We start from the raw sequence: 19,538 nt of genomic DNA, 5'->3' as shown, positions 1-19,538 counted from the left end.
ACGCATAATTGGCATATTAGGTCAATCAGAGGTATCGTTTGAAGAACTTGGTGAAGGTGACATCAGCGGATTTTAGGGCGAATTGAGTGTAGAGGAAAATTTGGGCTATGGAAATCCGCATGTATTGAAGAACTATCGGAAGGTGAAGATTCTTGATTTTAGCTTTGACAATTCATGATTTGAGATGGTCGGTGCAGAAGAGTTGGGTTGAGAGAGTGAAACCTACATAATTATTCACGGTCTCAATTGGACTGTCGCTAAAGGGGAAGGCGACCTTTACGCAAAACCATCGTCTTGATGGTATTGAATTGAAGTCCGTTCTCTTGGTAATAACCGTGGAGGACATTGATGACATTCTGTAGTCCCACGGCTGAATCAGCCAAAAGAACCAGGTCGTCTGCATACTGAAGACATTGTACCGGAAGGTGGTTGATGGGGGAGCTTGGTGGTTGGGGCTTTGGGCAGGTCGGATACATAGAGGTTGAAAAGAATTAGCGAAAGCAGAACCCCCTATGGAAGGCCAATAAAAGTGAAGTAGCAGGGGAGTGGTCCTCACCAGAACCAATGGAGCATATGAGTCCTGGCGAGATGTTGGCTAACAAGACAAAAATTGAACGAGGAACTCTCCACAGCGGGCAGCTCGCAGGGTGGACATAATCTTCAAGAAGCGGTTCTCCAGGGCCTTGGTCCAATGATAGTCTGGAATATCCTTGGGCCCCTTCTTGTGGATGAGGATAACGGCTGGCCATCCACTCTGGTGGGAAGAGGAAAGAATGGAGGGCGAGGCTGAATAGATGTTGCAGGAGTGGCTGGGCCATGGTCTGGAGAAGGAAAGGAGAAACCCCCAGATGTTGAGGGGGATTTGCACTTCATCTTCTCGAAGGCCGCGTCCATCTCAGGTTCCGTGAGGGGCTCCAAAAGGGGATAATATTCTTCTGGGCAGCCCTCGACCACCCTCACTACTGTTACCGATGTTGATGAAAACAGTTCTTGAACGTGGAGGAGGAATTTACTCCCTTTTTGGCACGTTTGTACAAGCCCACCATTAATACATCAGGTTCTCCATTTCCAACCTTTGATGGGACAAATGCGAAAAGGCTGAGAAAATGTGAAAAAGTTGCCAAATGCTCAAAAAAGTAAAAATGGAAAAACAAGGTATTAAAATGCAAAAGGTTGTCATATTGGCAATTGGTCGTTTTTAGTCCCTTTCAGCCAGCTCAAAATGATAGGTACGCAACTGTAGTTCATGGTTATCTATTAAGCTTCATTTCACCTGCAAGATATTGAGACTTTTTTATTGCACTGTTTGACATTAAGCCTCCTTTTTTAAATTGGTACGGATATTATGGTACGCAATTGATTCTTTTCTGGAGCTGAGTGTTGTTGCTGAGGGTGCTTTTGTTCATTAACTGCTTTTAGTTTTTGGTGTTTTTGAAACAAATCTTTTAGCTTCAAGAACCATGACGGACTTCAGTTATTTCCATCTGTAAAAATTATGCTCCAGTTTCATTTTACCAGTGCCCATAAAGTGTGAAAATAATAGTAGGATATCTTAATCTTACCTGTGACAGGTGAGTTGGTAAGAAAGTTGGAAATTTAAAACTCATAGCGTTGGCCAATGATATTCCCTCAGGCCAATCACTGCGACTAGGAGAACCCAGGATGGAACAAATCTTGAACAGTTGATCAATCTCCGAAGCACCTGAAAACACCAGGTGCAAAGTTCATTTCATTTATGATTCAGTGAAGGTTGCTCATTTGAAAGATACTTTCAAAACAATTCGATAAATAATGTGTTAAAGCATTGTGCACTCTACTAATTTTGAATTATGAGTTATTTTACATCCAGCAAAATATGAAATTATAAGGGAGTGGTCTATTGATTAAAAGATATAGGCACATCAATTGGTATGGTTTTCGGTGTTTAGCATAATGGACAAAGTAGTGTACGGGAAACATTTATCAGGTACGGCATGAAACCTTCAATTTGAAATCACTCCAACTCCCCCTTTGGAAACTTTCAAACCACTGTCGGGTTTTGAAAGTCAAAGTAAATAATACCGAAGTCCTTCCTCTCAGCCAACATAGGTTAGAGCACATTTTAGCACGGTTACCCAACTGATTGAACATATAGAGCAGGTTATTGAGGGATTAGAGAGCCATGAATCAGTTGATCAGTTATCTCGACTTTGCCAAGGCCTTTGGCATCGCAAATCATGGTCTTATAGTTAACAGGCTCCATGAGATTGGGATTCAAGGCAAGGTTCTCAATTGTCTTATGCTGATGACTTATCTGATGATGCTGATCATACATGCTGATGATATAAAATTGGTAGCTGTTAGGAATGGTCAGAATTCCATTTACCTTGGAGAATATTAGAGGTGGATGGATCACCCTCCTTGGAAGGTTTAGGTTTTAAATTGAAATTTTGAACCTTTGTAGGAGGATGTGAGTGCAATCATGGTTGAGGCTAGATTGTTTGAAATTGATCTTTCCGCAGCCGTTGCAGACTCCCATGCCATTGCAGTTCGGTGAAAAAGATCACGAGAGGGGTCGGATTGACGAAGAAATTCTTCACAAAGTCGGCAGTTGGAATTCCCAGNCCGTTGCAGACTCCCATGCCATTGCAGTTTGGAGAAAAAGATCACGAGAGGGGTCGGATTGACGAAGAAATTCTTCACAAAGTCGGCAGTTGGAATTCCCAGGGACCACTCGGAGAATATAGAAGTCGTCCTCTTTGATTGTGTCCAATTCAGCATTCTTGGCCCTCCAATTGTAAACAAAGATACCAGTCACTGAATTTTTCTCCAGGCTGCTGATCTCACCAAAAAAATTGTATCAGCATGTTAGAAGCGGTATGTGCTGGACGAAAATTTCCTGTAAATTGGCAATACATTCCTGGCTCTCTGGGATTGGAGTGTCATCCTTGGTTTTGGTGGAAAGTATGTGCTGGAGTTTGATTTTGAGGCAGGAATGGAGATAGCCTCGGTGTTCCGCAAGAGGGAAAGTGTCCATGTGGTTGGAGGAGTAGAATAAGGTGAAACCTGTGTTCCATGAACGGAGCTATGCCAAAGTGCACGAAGATGAAAGTGTCCCCGGTTTTAGGGCAAGGTGGATCTTGGAGATGTTCTGGTGGTTGGAGCTTGACAAATCTGGTCGACTTGGCCGTACCAGAGCATGAACAGTGGCAGAAGTTTTGAGGATGCATTCTCGGAGCTTGGAAACATCCTTGGAGAATTTCGTGACATGGGAATCCTCTTTCCTCCAATCCAAATGTCCGCTTGATGATGCCAGTACTTCTTCCAGAGCGTTCAGGGAGTCCTCAACTTTGGCAAAGAGGCCGTTAATCGGTAATCCTCTCTAGCATGGAGATATCCCAATTAGATGGGTCCAACGAATCCACATTGGAAAGAAAGGAGTCACAAGCGTTGAAATGCCGTGAGAAGACGCTCCTCCTTGAGATCAGTGATTGTTTAGACGAGTCCAAGATATAACGTACAATGAGTCATGAGTGGTGGAATAATTGAACCGAGGATAAGATTCATGAATGATGTGCTGGGCCTCAGGACGGTTGAGGGCACAAACGAATCCGGAAAGGACAAGAATGTAAGAGATTCAGATGAAAGTGAGGCGAAAGTCCTTAAAACTGCTGCGCCATGTTGAGATATCAAAGGGTACGTTTATTCAAGATGGAGTCGGGAAGAAACGTGGTAAAACGGGCATTGGAAAAAGAACTAGAAATACCAGTAATGACATGGAGGGAAGGAGTAAGTTATTAGATAGGAGAAAAGATAGATGGCGCTATATGAAGACTTATCAGCACCATATCACTAAATCCAGCCAGGAACTAACCGTGAGAGTTGTTGACACAAAATCCATTTTCCTTTGTTCTGAGCTCGGCCCAATCTAGTTGTTATAGGATCTGTGGTGACAAGACTCACGGGCCAGCGTTAAGAATTGCAGGCAAGCCCACCCCTTTGAACAAGCCATGAGAACTTGCTTCGAGAAGCGTGACCGACCATCATTGCTTTCTTCGTCATGCCAGGATTTGGTTTATTTCTTGGTAGTCTATTCAATTTGACCTTTAAAATGTGGCTTTGACTTTACTTAAAGGTAGATTGAGCCTCGCACGGCCACCACAAGTCTTTATTTTTTTTTTACTAAATATAATGCACAGAGGTGCAATCCGGCTCGGGGTTTGAGAATTTGAATGGCTACCCTGCTGTCATCCCTCTTCGTCTCCTCGTCCCTAGCCGAGCCCACTTAGTTAACAGCCCGGATTGTCCCGGATTTGGCCGAGTCGGACACCCGACAATTTTTTTTGCAACATCCCAATCCATGGCGCTGCATTCTATCGGCTTGAGTTGCATTGTCCACTGGTTACCTTTTTTCACGCGCTCTGTATTACTAATTCACTTTATCCTGCTCTGCCATCTTCATTTTTCATGCCCGTTCTTTTTTTGGCGGATTTCCTTACCGCTACCAGGGTTGGAATCCCACCAGTTCAAGACGAGAAGATTATTCATTTTAGTTGACTTTTATTTATATATATTATTTGATCGACCAATGAATTGGAGTTGGCTGATCTGGCTAATCCTTGAATATAAGGTTGATCAGGAGTTTTAGTCAAAACCTTGTCAAAGTCTGACATAAATCCTGCTACTGGATCAACGCCGACATAAGCCCTACAAATATTTGAGGGCAGCAAATTGAACAATGAAGGAGCCCGAGAAAGAAGAGAGGAGGTGGACTACATTGTTTTAACTAGCCTGGATTCTTGAGGGCTTGCAGGTGCTCTCAAAACGCACATTAAGGCTCTACGGTTACTACAATTGACCCTAAATCCTGGATTGGGACAAAGCTCATGAATGCTTTTGAAAACGTACAATATCCGATACCTTTCGTACCTTCTCTGAGTACTGTACAATCCCAACCTTTCTAGCCTCTCCCAATGCGAGAGCTCTCTCATATCCTCAATGTTCCTAGTAAAACATCTTTGGACCTGCTCAAGCTTTTGCAAACCTACCGAACTAATTGGAGCCCAAATGGGAGAGGCATATTCAAGAGTTCAAAGTTGGCATTTTCTTCTTTTTGCTTGCTCCCCTCTCATTTTCGAGTTCTCCCATTGCTGTCCGGCCTGGGGGGGATTATGTAGCACTGGGCGCCCTGCCTGGGCTGAGGACGAGAAAAACAGCTGACAAATAAAGGGTATCATTTCCAATTTGAAGCGAGCTAGAGCTTTACTTCTCTCTCCGCTACCCATGCGCTCCCTCCATCCTTGTGGTAAAACAAGACCCCCCTGGCCTCCGGCCAAGCTGCCAGACTGACAGCAACTGTGATTGTTTTGACAGATGAATCTCTGATGACCGGTTATACAGCGCAATCAAGAAAATGCTACGAACTCACCAACAACAGCACAACATGTCAGCCAAGATAAGCTCATTTGGAAGCTATCCAGTTTGAAATACTCTTACAATTATTTGACATATGTGCTAATCAAAAGAGATGATGCAGAGACAATGTGTTTGTTAAGTATGGTTTTTGCTATGAAATGTACAACAGAACAAAGGCATTAGTTGTTTATTCATTTTAAAGTTCCATGGATAGTTTAAGGCAGCTGGCCAGTCAAGAGGGCACCGAAAAGAACGGACACATTTCATTGATTCATTTTGCATGGATGGAGAGATACATGGAGTGGGTTAATAAATATTGAGCGAGTGAGGAAACTGAGAGCAAGGCAATCAAGTACGTCGTTCATTCGATATCTATGAAATCTACGCCATGCAGATTGTGATCAAGACCAAGAAACACCCATTCCAATAAGCAAATAAACTGTTCACATCTATGCTCGGGTTTCATTGTTTTTAGTACGAGAAAGACTTCAGCAATGCCAATTTGGAACTACGGAAGAAGCAAGATTATGCCAAGTAATAACTATTTTCAAATTGCCTGAAATCGCTGTCTGTTATAATACTTGAGAGAGCAAAAGACATAAATTATGGATCTCAAGTATGCTCAAATTTTTATCACGATTGTTGAGCGGTGGGCCATAAATAAAGCCCAGGGATCTGGTGTATGCTTCATCTAGATTTCGCAAACCTCTAGCATTAAAGGATCGAAAGTTTGAGCCAAATAATTGATTTTTTTGAGTCGTGGAGGAACTTAATATTTTGCTGACAGGTCACTGGTACCTTCAGCAACTTCACAGGTCAAATGAATTTCGTTGTAAGCACATATACCCTCCAGCAGCCAGGGACAAGGGGTGAGAAAACACAAACTGTTGTCTCAAGTCCAACGGTTGATATCTCTCCTCCCCCCCCCCCCCCCCCCGCCAATTTTGGCAGATCCTGAGCTTTCCAGCACCTACAAGCCCTCGAATTTGCTGAGCGGTGTCCATTGCGGGAAGAATGGCCTTTGTAGGTCCTGATCTCTGAACCTTACTCCTCGCAATTTATGACGGACAGCCAGAGGTTTTCTCCGAATCCTTGTGGAGCTAACAAAATTAGGTTGGATGCTTCAAGGGGAATCCGTATAGAGAGAGTTTGTTCAAATGGGTTCGCATTTACAGAGGCATTTGAGGTAGACATGATTTATCATAAAACAGCACCAGAGAACTTTGATTTCGGCAAAATCTGGTCAGAGGAAAAAGTTGGGAAGAGAGCATGAAATATCTAAATCGGATGGCTTGAGGGAAGTGTTGACCCTTGAAGCAGAGTTGTTTGGAGTTCATGATAGTGCATGAGATTGAGCAGAGTTTGAACGAGTGTCAAAATCTGCACGATAAATAGGAACTTTGGTTTGTGATTGATCTAAAGGTTCGTCTATTGAAGACCATTGCAGAAAATGAGTATCTTGTTGGCGGGCAACTTCTGGAACATGTTCCAAATCGAAACAATTCAGTGCTGATGGGAAATAACGCGAGACAGAATCTTTGGTACCAATAACACTCATTTCGACGGCGGTAATAATACCATTTGAAACTTCTGTGAGAGGCTTCGAGATCAACTCTGAGACTTTATGATCCAGACAAAGCACAGAAAGGTCGGCCCGAGTGAAAAGTTGGGCACGGCTTCTATACTCAGAGATGAGCGAAGAAAATTTTTTTCTTCGGATGCATCACGAATAATGATACAGACCAAGAAGAGGATAGTTAACTGGGAGGGATGTTCCTTGGATCACAACAAAGAAAAATTGTGGCTTAAAGTAGGTTTAAAAATATGTGCCATGTTGTATAAACGAGTTCACATACAGGATTTTATTTAACTGAAGTTCACGAGACGTGGGCAGGTTATTGGAGAGCAAAGTAGAGGAGGTGAGCAAAGAAGCCGAACATATTTTAATTTTCTGATCGACTTCCAACACTGTTGCGTAATGGTTAAACTCTTTATTTTTCAATAGAGGGTAAAAGCACTATTCTCTATAAAATAACAAAAATGTGTCTTAGTCTCAAAGGACGTTTGAATATTAATCTGACTTTAAAAAGGGAAAAATCAAGCCTGAAATGATGTGCATGGACTCAGGTTTGCCACAATGCAACAAGTTTATGAAATTGCAAACGAACATTCGTTAATCGTCATTGATCTAATTCAACAAGAGTCTCTTACTTATTTCCGTCAAGGAATGAAGTCCATTGCTCAATCTCTTTTGAACAAAGTCTTCCTATATTTCGGGGAGGGAAAGGGAGGAAGAAATGTCAGTTGTCTCAACCTCATTATCAAGTCTCTCAACAGACTTATCCGACCTATTTCTTCACTCCTGCCCCTGAGATGGATCTTTGTGCATATGAAATTGGGACAGACCTTACGCCTTAATGCACATAAATTGGTGAAAATAGCTACACCACTAGTTGCAGCAACCATTCTCATTAAACTTGAGAATACTATGCTCTCTTTGGTCTCTTTGGCTACGGGAGACAAATCAAACAAGCCTGGAATATCAGTGCCTGCGTCCGTTTTGCCTACACTTTTCTTGTTCATCCTACAGTCAAATAGTAGCTGGGTGTGACCAACCCAAGTTATCAAGGCTTCCGTAAAGAATGGCTTATTGATAGAAGACGGATTTTTTGCATCCAATATCAACTCGAGACACTTTCTAGTTCGTGGCACCTTCAGACAATCCCTTCAATAAAGCTTCCATGGTGGTTGAAAGCAAAGCTATTTGAGAAATGTGAATCTGAAATATAGGAAACCTGAACAAAATATGGAGAAATATTCTGGAAGCTTCCTTCTACAGCGAGCGAAAACCCATTAGAAATGGACAAGAGGAAAAGAAAAAGGTGAAGAAGGAAAAAGCAGATGACAGAGCTCAGAGGGAAGGAAGGAAGGAAGGTGAAAAGCCGACTGAGAACCAGCTACGGGGAAACAGCACGTGCAAGGTAAAAATCGAGGTAAAAATCAAGAAAATACTTCCTAGGGACAGCCAGAGGCACAAGAATTGGTGGTCAAGTTAGTTGGGGCTAGCAACAGTCGAGAGAAGAGAGATTAAGTCAGTCAACTACGATGCCCTTCTTGTGGCTGACGAAGAAGCTAGTTAGCCTCGGCAAGCATATACAAACTCATCTACTAACATGAACAAGCATGAACCAATTGAATAAAGAAAAAAAGGTTCCAGAGTTATGCATCGCAAAAACATTCAGACCAGACAACAGGAGCGACAAAATGTGCGCCTGCTCCCAATTTGGTTTATATTAGCGTTCAGGCACCATTATTTTGGAATATTCAGATAGCGATCGTAATGGCATAATGAGTTAGGCTTAAATCTGCACAAGTTTAAAGTGTTTTGACCATGTCGTCTTTGTCAAATCCGAATTTGAATACGCTTTATGCAAAGAGTATAAATGCCAATGATTCCGCAGTTTTTATGTGTTAATGAGTGCGTGTACCAGAATGGTTATATTGGCTTCTGAGGATGGGTTGGGTGACAGGCATCGGAACATGATATCATAACAACCAAGAATATAATACCTCCCCCCAGATCGCCCTCAAAAGAAGGGGATGGAAAATCCGGTCGTGTCTAAGACCGAAACAAAAGTGCGTAATATCTAAACAAGCCGAGCATAAGACAAGTTGAATGAATAATTGTGGCCGGATTTCGGCGGGACTGAACCCATCTGAACGTGGCGTTGTTTGCCACATGAGCAAAGCTTCTTGGAAAGCTTCCTCGGAAATATCTGCGCCAATTTTCTCCAAGAGCTTTTTCACGGATTTGACCCCTGCTTCGGCCACTCCGTTGCTCCAAGGATTATGCAGAGACGAGGTGATGTGTTCCATTTGAAGCACTCACAGAATGAGGTAAATGGCCCACGGAATTGGGGCCCATTGTCTGATGTCACCTTCATCGCGAAACCGACCTCAAGAAACCAGTCAAGTAGGACTGATGTGATGGTTCCCATATCTGTGGAGTTGAGACGAGCTACAAAGGGATATCCACTGTATTCATCCACCATCAATAGATAGATACGGCCGCCAAGTTCGAAAAGATCGACCGAAATATACTCGATTGGGAATTCGGCGCGGTTGCGTTTTATCAAAGGCTCGGTTGTCTGAGATGGGAGGGCGGCAATGCATCTTGTGCAAGCAGATATTTTATTCTTGACCTCGTTAAAGAGTCCTGGCCAAGCATAGAGTTGTTGGGCTTGTTCATATGTTTTGGTTACTCCAGAGTGAGAAGTATGTAGGAGATTTAGAATGGCTGGGCGATCCGTGCGTGGGACCACCAGTTGATCACCCAATAACACAAGATCGGCCTCCACTCGTAATGACCCGTGAAAAAAAGTGTACGATGAAAGTGTGCTTTCCAGTTTAGCACCGGATGATATCGCATCCCTCAGACGAAGATATTCATCATCAAGGCCTCCATATATGACAGCCAGGGCGGGATCTGAGCTACATATGCGGCGGACAAGAACCTCCCCATCTATGTCCCGGGGGGGAAATGTGGTGCCCTACTGACCGCATCTGCAATCAGGTGATCTTTCCCAGCTGTCCAACGCAAATCAAAAGAATAGATGATTAATTTTTCCCTCATTCTTTGCAGACGGTCATTGGCCATCGTTGAAAGCCTACTGACAAACACTCCCAACAGTGGGCGATGGTCTGTAATCATGGTGAAGTTGGAGAGGCCCCGAAAGAAGTAATCACACTTGGACGCAGAGGATTGTTGATGCCTCCAGCTTGATGGTGGCATAATTCTTTTGTGCGTCAGATAAAGCACATGATCCGCACTGGAGGAGAGCATAGCCGTATCCATGAAGTCGAGAGGGGTCTGTTAAGAGCTCAGTCAGCAGAACTGGATTGGAAGGTTTGACGAGGGCAGGTGATGTGAGTAAATCTTTTACCATTTTGAATTCCTGCTCATGGGTACACAACCAGACAAATGCAATATCCTTTTTCAGGAGTTTTCTCATCTCAACCGTTGCGTGGGCGAGGTCTGGCATGAAGCTCCCTAGTTGATTGACTAAACCGAGAAATGAGCGGAGTTCTGAGACCGAGGTTGGGGAAGGGAATGCCTTAAGGGAGGACAGCTTTGCGTGGTCTGGGCTGACCCCATCTTTTCCCACCTGGAAGCCCGCAAATTTCAAATCTTGTGAAATTTGGAGCTTGTCAATCGAAAGTTTGATGCCGTGTTCAAGACAACGTTTGAGGACAATGACAATATGCTTCAGAAGTGTGCCGAAATCCGATACTTGAACGGGAAGATCGTCAATGATTTTTAGTAACCAGGGTGGACCTGAAAGTGCCCGATCTGTCCGGATGCAGAACTCATCTGGGGAGGAGTTCAGCCCTATTGATGCAACTGTGTACATACACTTACCGCTCGGCAACAGGAACGCAGTCAGAAGTATGCTGTCCATGTCAAGTGGCACCTGGAAGTATCCATGAACGCTGTCCATCTTGCAAAACCACCTACTGGACGAGTCTACCCTCTTCATGAGGTCACCAGCAGAACAGAATGGATGTATCGGCCTGCAAATTGCCCGATTCAATTGTCTGTAATCGGTTACCAAGCGAACTTTCTTACCACCTGGTTTTGTCACGAAATGTGCGGGAGAGCACCACTACTCTGTTGGGATGTTACATGGGACGATGACGCCAGCTTTGGCAAGCTCATTAGTTGCTTTGATTGATGCTTGAGAAAGCGCAACAGGTGTCATTCTTGCTGAGGTCACTTGACATGGTTTAACCTTGCTAGTGGGATCGATTTGGATACTCATTTTTGGCCCCCTGATGCCGCCAGATGCGGCGCCCAAATCGGAACAAAGAACCCTGCCGACAAATGGGTCCAGGATATGAGTGATCTTGTAGTTTAAAAACCCAACGTCGAACCCTGAGTTTCCGCCATTGCGACTGTGAACCCAGAGAAGAAACCCCAACGTTTCTTCAACAAGAGGCTGATCTCCACCAGCTTGAAAACCACCCAAGCTGATCCCAACATCCTCAGACCCGTCGACCTTTGACATTGTGCTTGGGAGGACTGGAGTGACATCAGGTGAAATATTAACAGCTACATCACGTCCTGTAGGATTTGGGAATGATTCTGGGATGACTCCCAAAGAAAAATTAAATCCTAATACCTAATTAGGGTTGGGCCTGTCAGATCAAGAGACCGCACAGCTTCCACTTTAGCGCGCGGACCGGAGCTGGTTTGTGCCATGAAAGAGAAGACACCATTAATATTCACGGGTGAACCGGCAGCAGTTTATAGTTTCGGATTGAAGGGCGAAGTTCTGACATCGGGCAGGAATGCAATTGGAAACACGGAGTGATCAACACCAGTGTCTGGGACAGTCTGAATTTTTCGTGATTTGCCATTGATCTTGTAGTGCAAGGTAAGGAGTGGTGTAGATCGAGAAATGTCCGAAATACGTGATATCTTTATTATTCCACGACTCCTTGCACGGGGTTTGGGAGAAGTTGATCGTTGTGCAATGGGTCGGCCAAGGTCTTGAGCACTCTCGTATATTGATGACCGACATACTCGACTGAGGTGTCCAGGTTTGCGGCAACAATTGCTTATCATATTCCGCGCAAAGCAGATCTCCCCCACGGGATGTACGGTTTTACCACATTCATTGCACTGAGTGCAAATTGTACAGTGCAACAGTGCAGCTCTTGTAACGACATAAGATCCATGTTTGACGCCTTAGAATATGCTTTGAACACCTTAAGCCAATTTCTCATTTCTGGTGGCGAGTTTGTTTGTAAGAGGAGATTTGGTTGGAAGTCGTGCTGAGCTTTCGGCTCTCGTCCACGTACTGGGGCGATGTTTGGTCCAGCTATGCCTTGTGGAGGGCGTGTTGCCACCAGCGTGGCTGTTCTTAGCTCTTCCTTGAGTTTATTCAACTCCACCCTTGCCTCTTCTGTGACTTTGATGTCAATCGCTAACATTTCCCCATATTTGTCCGAAATGACCTCCAGTTTGCTGCAAAGATTTTGGAGTGAGCGATATGAGAATTCGCCGGCTTCGGCATCGCCAATCGTATCGGTTGCAATGGAGAAGTGCCGCTTAAGCTAGCCGACTGATCTCCGGAGAGAATCCATAGTGCCGTGAAGTGATCCCCACGTGGGCATGTCCGTCTAGCAGATTTCTTCGGCTTGCAATGGTTGACCAGTGGGTTTAGCTGCCACCCACGATCCTCTGACGCCTTACTGGGGCGCGTTTGACCGAAGTGTCTGATAGCCGTCTGACGCTTTCCCGGACGTATTGGGCTATCACCTTCCTCTTGGACCTCCTTGGGCCGAAAAGCGTGATTGCGGGGAGCGTGGCTTTTACTGTATGTTACAGATTCTGTGGCAACTGTGCCATGTTCTATTGAATACGTAACGGAGAGCAAGATGTCTTCACACAGTTAGTACGTTTACCAGAATGGTTATACTGGCTTCTGAGGATGGGTTGGATGACAGGCATGGGAACATAATATCATAAGAACCAAGAATATGACATTATGTAATAACATGTTTTCAAAGTGTAATAGGAGATGCTCACAGAAGATGTTTGTTTGTCCCATTCTCTCCTTTTAGACATTCTAGTTCATGTAGTGATGCGTCTTGGTTTTTGTTAGAGTTTAACTCAAGTTCAATTTTTTTGAAGTGAGATAATTTTACACTTAAGGTAGAGAGGGTGCTGGTGCTTTCTACGACACAAAACTACGACATTTAACGATGGATTATGATTGAGATGAATTGACGTACCTGGAAAAAGCGGTCGCTTGGTAACAAGCTCGCTAGTTATGCATCCCACTGCCCAAATGTCAATGGGTGAATTGTACATAGTTGACCGCAATAAAACCTCTGGAGCTCGATACCTGCAAATCGGGGATAGGCTGATTACTTGGTAAAATATTTCCGCTAAGTGAATGGAATTGTTTCAGACGAAATCAGATTTAGTAACCATTTGAACAATTATATGTAACGTAGACGAGAAGAAGAATCATAATCGCAGTTGCTGATAGGGAACCTAATATTCTGATGTTTAAAAGGTAGCCTAAATTAACGTCGACTAAATGTCACTCATTTGTCCAGTAATAAGAACGTAATAAGAATGTAATGTTGATGTGGTAAATCAATCTGTACTTCAACTTTGTATCAACTTTGAGCATGAGATGAATGCAATTCTTGCGATGATTTATTTCCAGATTAGCATATGCTTGAATCGGAAGGGGCAAGCCTCGCAAGCAAGAGCAACCACCCATTGCATCATCCGAAAACAAATTGGCGATAACTCACGGTTGCGGCATTGATGCCCAATTTAGTTTGGGGTGGAGAATGTCTTGATAAACGCCATTTACCGGTAATGGTCACAAGTCATGGCTGGACCACAGCCCAAAACCAAAATTAACCGACAAAATCAACTGACAAAACCAACCAAGAGCTCTCGATATCATACTTGGCCAGGCAAAGGCATCCTCATCTCAAAGGGTCCTGTCCTCAATCATTATTAATGAGTGACAAAACTCTTGACGCGAATTGATCAAATGGCCCAAACTATGCACACCTCAATTTATTGGAAAACTTTGAGCACGAGATGAATACAATAGGCTATAAGCAAGCAAAAAATTGTGTGACTTTCCCTTTGCATGGGATCGTCAATGGAAGCAAGCGTACTGAGAAATCGTAAACACAGGAATTGATGGGTAAGAACCTAAAGTATTTATTAGGGTAATGATCACAAAATCTACCCCTCCGTATGATTATTACGGTTGCATGTATCCCGATAATTCGTTCCCACTGTCAGAATCCTCGAGTTTGGTTATTCCCTTGGGTCGAACCAAAAAGCACAGCGTTTGAGGTTGCGTCATTCCATTGTTAATTGTTTCGCCTTACAGATTTTTCTTTTGTAAATGTTATTGAATGTATCATTCATCCTCGCATTTCTTCCCTAATGCCGGGTGATGTCGCGGTATTCCAGTAACTGAGGGCGTAACAGGTCGGTGTGATAGATGGGTCTTTAATTTGGGCGGCTTTTGTAGCATTAGGGATACTCGAACATTTGTAAGAGCGGTTTCCAGCTCTGCGGGTCGCCAGTTTCAACCATGTGGCCCGTTGAAGATATCAATATCTCGCCGTTCCGATGATTGCTTTGGAGATTTCAAGGCTGAGTTGTCTTTCGGTAATGATGTCTGAAACGTCAGAGAACGCAATGACGCACTGGAACCTTAGGGGAATATATTTACGTTACAGTTCACTAGTAGTACATATTTATATGAAAAAGTATATGTATATATTAATATTATATGTAGGTTGTCCAAGTATTTATTGAGTTCGTACCCTAACAGTGCTCTTCCGTTGAGGTTTTCCTGCAGAATGCGCTCTTCCAAAACCTTGGTGATTGATTGGTCGGGGTGACCAGCATTGGTCTTCTTGAGGAGCCCAAACACAACATGATTCCCAGACTTACATGCCAACTGGGGCTTGTTCAGGTGGTCCTCGAGATTTAGTGCGCTGGCGGTGTGGTGGGAATGGAATATTGCGTTGGTAGTTTGATGTCTCTGTGTTCAGCCATTATTTTATGACCTGTTTGGTCAAGGCATCTAAGGGGGCTGAGAAAAAAATCGGCATTCTCGTCCTCTTTTGGACTCTCTGGCGGGATCCCAAGTTCAGGGGGAGTTGGGTAGTCTGTGGAACTCTCAAATGAGTTGGTTTGATCCCCTGGACTGAGAGCAGGGGCCTGAGTCGTGATGATAATACTTCGGTGCTTTGTTGTCTCTGGTCGAGGTCTGGTTGGCTCAGTCTGTGGGAGTTAGGCGGTTTTTTTGTAGTCTTGATGTCTGGTCATGAGTGCCCCCATCTTGGGGCAGCCATCCAGCATGTGCTGCCATGTATTCGGGTTTGGATCATTACCATGTTTTTAGGTTCCCATACACTTCCCCAATAACAATCTCTGCCAGTGGATTTCCATCAAGTGATTTCCGCCATAGCAAATTCCCCAACGGTGAACTCCACCACAGTGAACTCCACTGCAGTGAACTCCGCCTACGGCAATCTCCACCATGGGAAACCCCGTCAAAATGAACTCTGTCATGGATAACTCCACCAAGAGGGAATTCCGCTGAGGCGATATCCCCTACTTTCAAGTCCCCCATAAAACCCGCAAATTGGAACTACGTCACTCCCCACATTAAAGTCAGCCAAAGGGGATTGAGGGTTGAGGGATCTCTTAATGAATGACATCTATGATGTCAAGTCGGGTGTTCCATAGGGCTCCATGGCTCCATATTAGGTCCTCTCATCTTTATCGTCTTCATTGCTCCACTTTACAAGATCATTATTAAAGTCATTATCTCTTTGTATACTGACGCAACAAAACTATGATGTGGCAGGAATGGTCAATGTTTAACGAGTTGTGTTTGTATCTCTTGTGTGTATTCTACTCTCCCGGGGAGTCTTAGTGTTGCCACTATCGTCCCACATAATATCTAACATACCCCTTCTCCCTGGGGGATTGGGCACAAATCTAACATAAGAATAATAATTGATATCCGCATGGAATTAGAGACGTGTGTTAACAAGGGGCATGATAGTTGAGGACCTATAGCATGGGCCATGACCTATTGGCCATTTGGGTTGTTTGGGGGTTGGTGTAACGTTGGAACATTGTAGTTTCTTTGGTCTCCTACTTCAGGATGTCCTGGTTGCTAAATCTCAGAAATCTTGCGAGTGTCGTTTCTCTGACTAGCCCTCTAGACAAAAGGGGGTGGTTGGGTTTGGGCTGGATGTGATTTGTTGGGGTTTGGACGTGTTTGGTACGTTTCTGGGGTGAACTGTCTGATACAAACCTTTTGGTTTGATGGTCTTGGATTATGACAGGTGTTCCCACTGAGAGTGCATGTAAGGGTCGGGTGTGGGTGTCGTGTGTATTGGACGGACTGGTGAGCAGAAGCAGTCATTTGCGCCAACAAGTGGAACGGATTGACAGAAGCCCTATGACTTTCAAGTGATGCATCCTTCACGTCATTCCTTGACCAACGTGGGCTTTAGTCTTTTGCATTGTCAAAACATAAACGGAAAATGTTCTCACTTGTGCCCGATGGAGAAAGAGCAGGGCTTCGTTTGTGCTTGACCTCATCTGATGGATGACCTTATCGAAGGTCGATAACCAAACATGTGTGGACAACGAATGTGTAGTCGTTATTGCCCGAGCTAATGACATCATTGGGATTGATCTCGGCCATTTTGAACGCCACGCCATTCCACTCATTCCATCGTCCAGTGTGGCCCTACCAAACAACCTGCAGTATCATTCCAAATCCAAAGAATTATATGGCTTAAGTCAAGCATATCGAGCACTGGCGGCCATTTTGGACCACCTCCGCCATTATCTACCACTGTCCACCAATATCTGCCACCGTCCACCATTTTCTACCACTTTCTGCCATTTTCTGCCATGACATGTGTAGTGTGATTCAGATACAGTATAAATAAAGTGGCTGGATGCGAAGTCCAGTCAGTCATATCACAGATCCCGACGATTGTACATCTCATTTATTGGGACAGCAGAGAACACAACAAGGCGCAGACTTGCAGTGGTGTTCAGTATTGCTGAACAAAGAACTTTGCGTGGGAAGTGTTTTTCCAAAGATGCAAACGTCGCGGAAATCTGAGCATTTTTCGCAAATTCCAAGCTTTTATTAACTTTGTTGGGTGCTTGAGTGATGGCAACCCCGGTGGACCAAAGGGCGGCCGCCCTAGACACCCAAGAATCGAGATTAAAGGGCACCATAATGGCCCACAAGGGTCACTTCACCAGGGCTTTCAAAAGTGCGGCCCAAGTCATCACGTTTGCAGGACCCAAGGTTTTGGGTCAATTACAGTTGCATTTCGACAGAGTGTCAGAGCTGTACCTGACTCTGGCTGATGAGTCTTGAATATTAGAGACAGAGTGTTCGGCTAAGATGGATACCATGACGGACACATATCTGTCATGCACCGAACGCTTGTTGGGGGCCCTCAAATTGGCCCACATTGTGCCAGCTGTGATGTCAAAGGCAACGCAAACATCTGCTTAGCCGTCTAGATAATACGGGGTTCAGATTGCTTTGCAGCCGGAACATCTTTCATTGGAGGCCACGCCAACCATGATGCGCAGCTGGGCTAGAAAGTTCAAGTCCTTCTACTCAACGTCCAACATGGAGAGGGCAACAATCGCAGATCAGCAAGCATTCTTCCTTTCCTACTTGGACCTTGAACTGGAAACCACGGTCCGGGAATCTATGGGGGAGACCACAGCAGTGTTTGGCGGCACTGGAGCGGAGGTTTGCCGTCACATACCCCCTGTTCACCCGGAGACTCGACTATTTCCGGTACCAACAGGAGCAGGGGCAAGCCTTTTGCCTGTTGACAGTGTTGACAGCGGCAGTATCTTACTTGAAGCCGTGAAAATCAAGTTCGCCGACGTGTTGGGCACCACACTGGATGACGCAGCGGGAGTGATGAAGAGTCCCAAGATGCGCATTCACCTCCATCCACACTCAAAGGTATGCCCACTTAGCGTGGCCACAGCACGTCCGGTGTCCAAACACTTCGAGGGAATGGCCACTAAGCTCATTAGTGAGTTAATGAAATCTGGCGTGCTTGTGCCGGAAACGTGGCCCATAGAATGGTGTTCACCGGCGCACTTTATCCCCAAACCTGGGGGCCAGAAGTTGTGGTTAGTCACCAATTACCGGCGGCTCAATGAGGCTGCAATCCGCAAAGTGCACCCCTTTCCGGCCGCTGCTGATCTCATCAAATGGATTGACCCCACCTCCAGGTACTTTGCCAAGATTGACGCCATACATGGTTACTTCCAGATACCCCTGGATGAAGAATCTTCCAAACTGACCACTTTTCTCTTACCTTTGGGCAGGTACCACTCCTTGGGCAGTCAGCATGTACGTATCTTTCTTGAAGTACTGTCTGCGGCCCCATCCTGATCAAAGCGTGAGTTCTGCGAGGTGCCTTGGCTCCCATCCTCCCGTTTGTGGAGTTGAATCTGTGCCATATCCCGTTCCCGTTTGTTGTGGTCCAACACCTTGTCGGATAGAGAGACAATCCAGACCTCGGTCTTCTGACATTGTCTTCTGATATCAGACAAACATCTCCCACTTTTGGTACTCTTGGATTTTCAGTCAGCCATTTTTTTCTCTACAATAACGTAGGCACGTATTCCTTAGACCAGCGCGACCAAAACAATTCCAACACGCGCTTCAGATGGCAATATCTCTTGGATGCAGTCTGCTTGCTTTCTTTTACGGCTGGCAACTGAAAAATCGGCCGTCCCAGGATTAAATGAGCTGGCGTGAGAGGGGAAGTTAGAACATCGTCAGTAGGTTGATATGTAAGAGGACGGGAGTTCAAGGTGGCTTCAATCTCAGTAAGTACAGTCATCATCTCGGTATATGAAAGAAGTGAACCACCAAGCACTTTCTTCAGTGGTTCCTTAAGGCTTCTGTTGAGGCGTTCCCAAAACGCACCTTGATGAGGGGCCCGCTCAGTGATGAATTTCCATTGTTAGCCTCTATTCGTCAAGAACCTTTGGAGTGAACCACTATCAATTTGAGTCTTATTTATTCGGGTATACGCCCAACTCAGCAATTTATCGGCCTTCACAAAGCATTTTGCGTTATCACTGAATATCGTGGTAGGATTGCTGCGCCAACTCACCAACCAAGTCAAGGCCGACAAAAATTCCTCCGTGCTCATATCGTTGGTAAGTTCAAAATGAATGCCTCTGCTAGCGGCACATGTAAAAACACAAACATGCACTTTCCGCAACTTTCCGTCATCACCTTTGATGACCAGAGGTCCGGTAAAGTCCAGCCCAATATGGGTAAAGGCTGGGGCAATGGAAACTCTCTCCTTGGGTAAGATTCTCATTTCTTGGTGGAGTGGTTTTGTTGGGTGTGTTGCGAGCACACCAAACCTTCGGGCCTGTATCACTTTGCATATTTGAAGTTCGGACATACGCAATTCCTCAGCACAAAGTTCACTTGAATGAAGAGTGGAGCAGTCACTTCCAACCCGAATCCACCGTAGCATCCAGGCCACTACCCGGCACAATC

General features: G+C 44.8%; 1 protein-coding gene and 1 long non-coding RNA gene across 2 annotated transcripts in view; both read right to left on the bottom strand.

Moving 5' to 3' along the window:
- The window catches only part of LOC131889868 (probable serine/threonine-protein kinase DDB_G0268078), a gene marked incomplete at its 5' end in the record, with an annotated part of 87,958 nt that overhangs the window by 2,300 nt on the left and 66,120 nt on the right, over positions 1-19,538 (bottom strand). Inside the window, 2 exon segments of the mRNA XM_059239082.1 lie at positions 1,563-1,702; positions 13,192-13,304. Coding sequence (XP_059095065.1) covers positions 1,563-1,702; positions 13,192-13,304 — 253 coding nt within the window.
- Positions 14,442-16,447, bottom strand: LOC131889873 (uncharacterized). The gene is made up of 2 exons (XR_009374241.1): positions 14,767-16,447; positions 14,442-14,618 (listed from the first exon to the last, which is right to left on the bottom strand). It is a non-coding gene; the product is annotated as an uncharacterized LOC131889873 (long non-coding RNA).

This window comes from Tigriopus californicus, chromosome 11 (genome assembly GCF_007210705.1).
Source record: "Tigriopus californicus strain San Diego chromosome 11, Tcal_SD_v2.1, whole genome shotgun sequence".
Classification (NCBI taxonomy): Eukaryota; Metazoa; Arthropoda; class Copepoda; order Harpacticoida; family Harpacticidae; genus Tigriopus; species Tigriopus californicus.
Note: the sequence above shows the minus strand (reverse complement) of the source record. Positions and strands in the feature narration are given on the sequence as shown.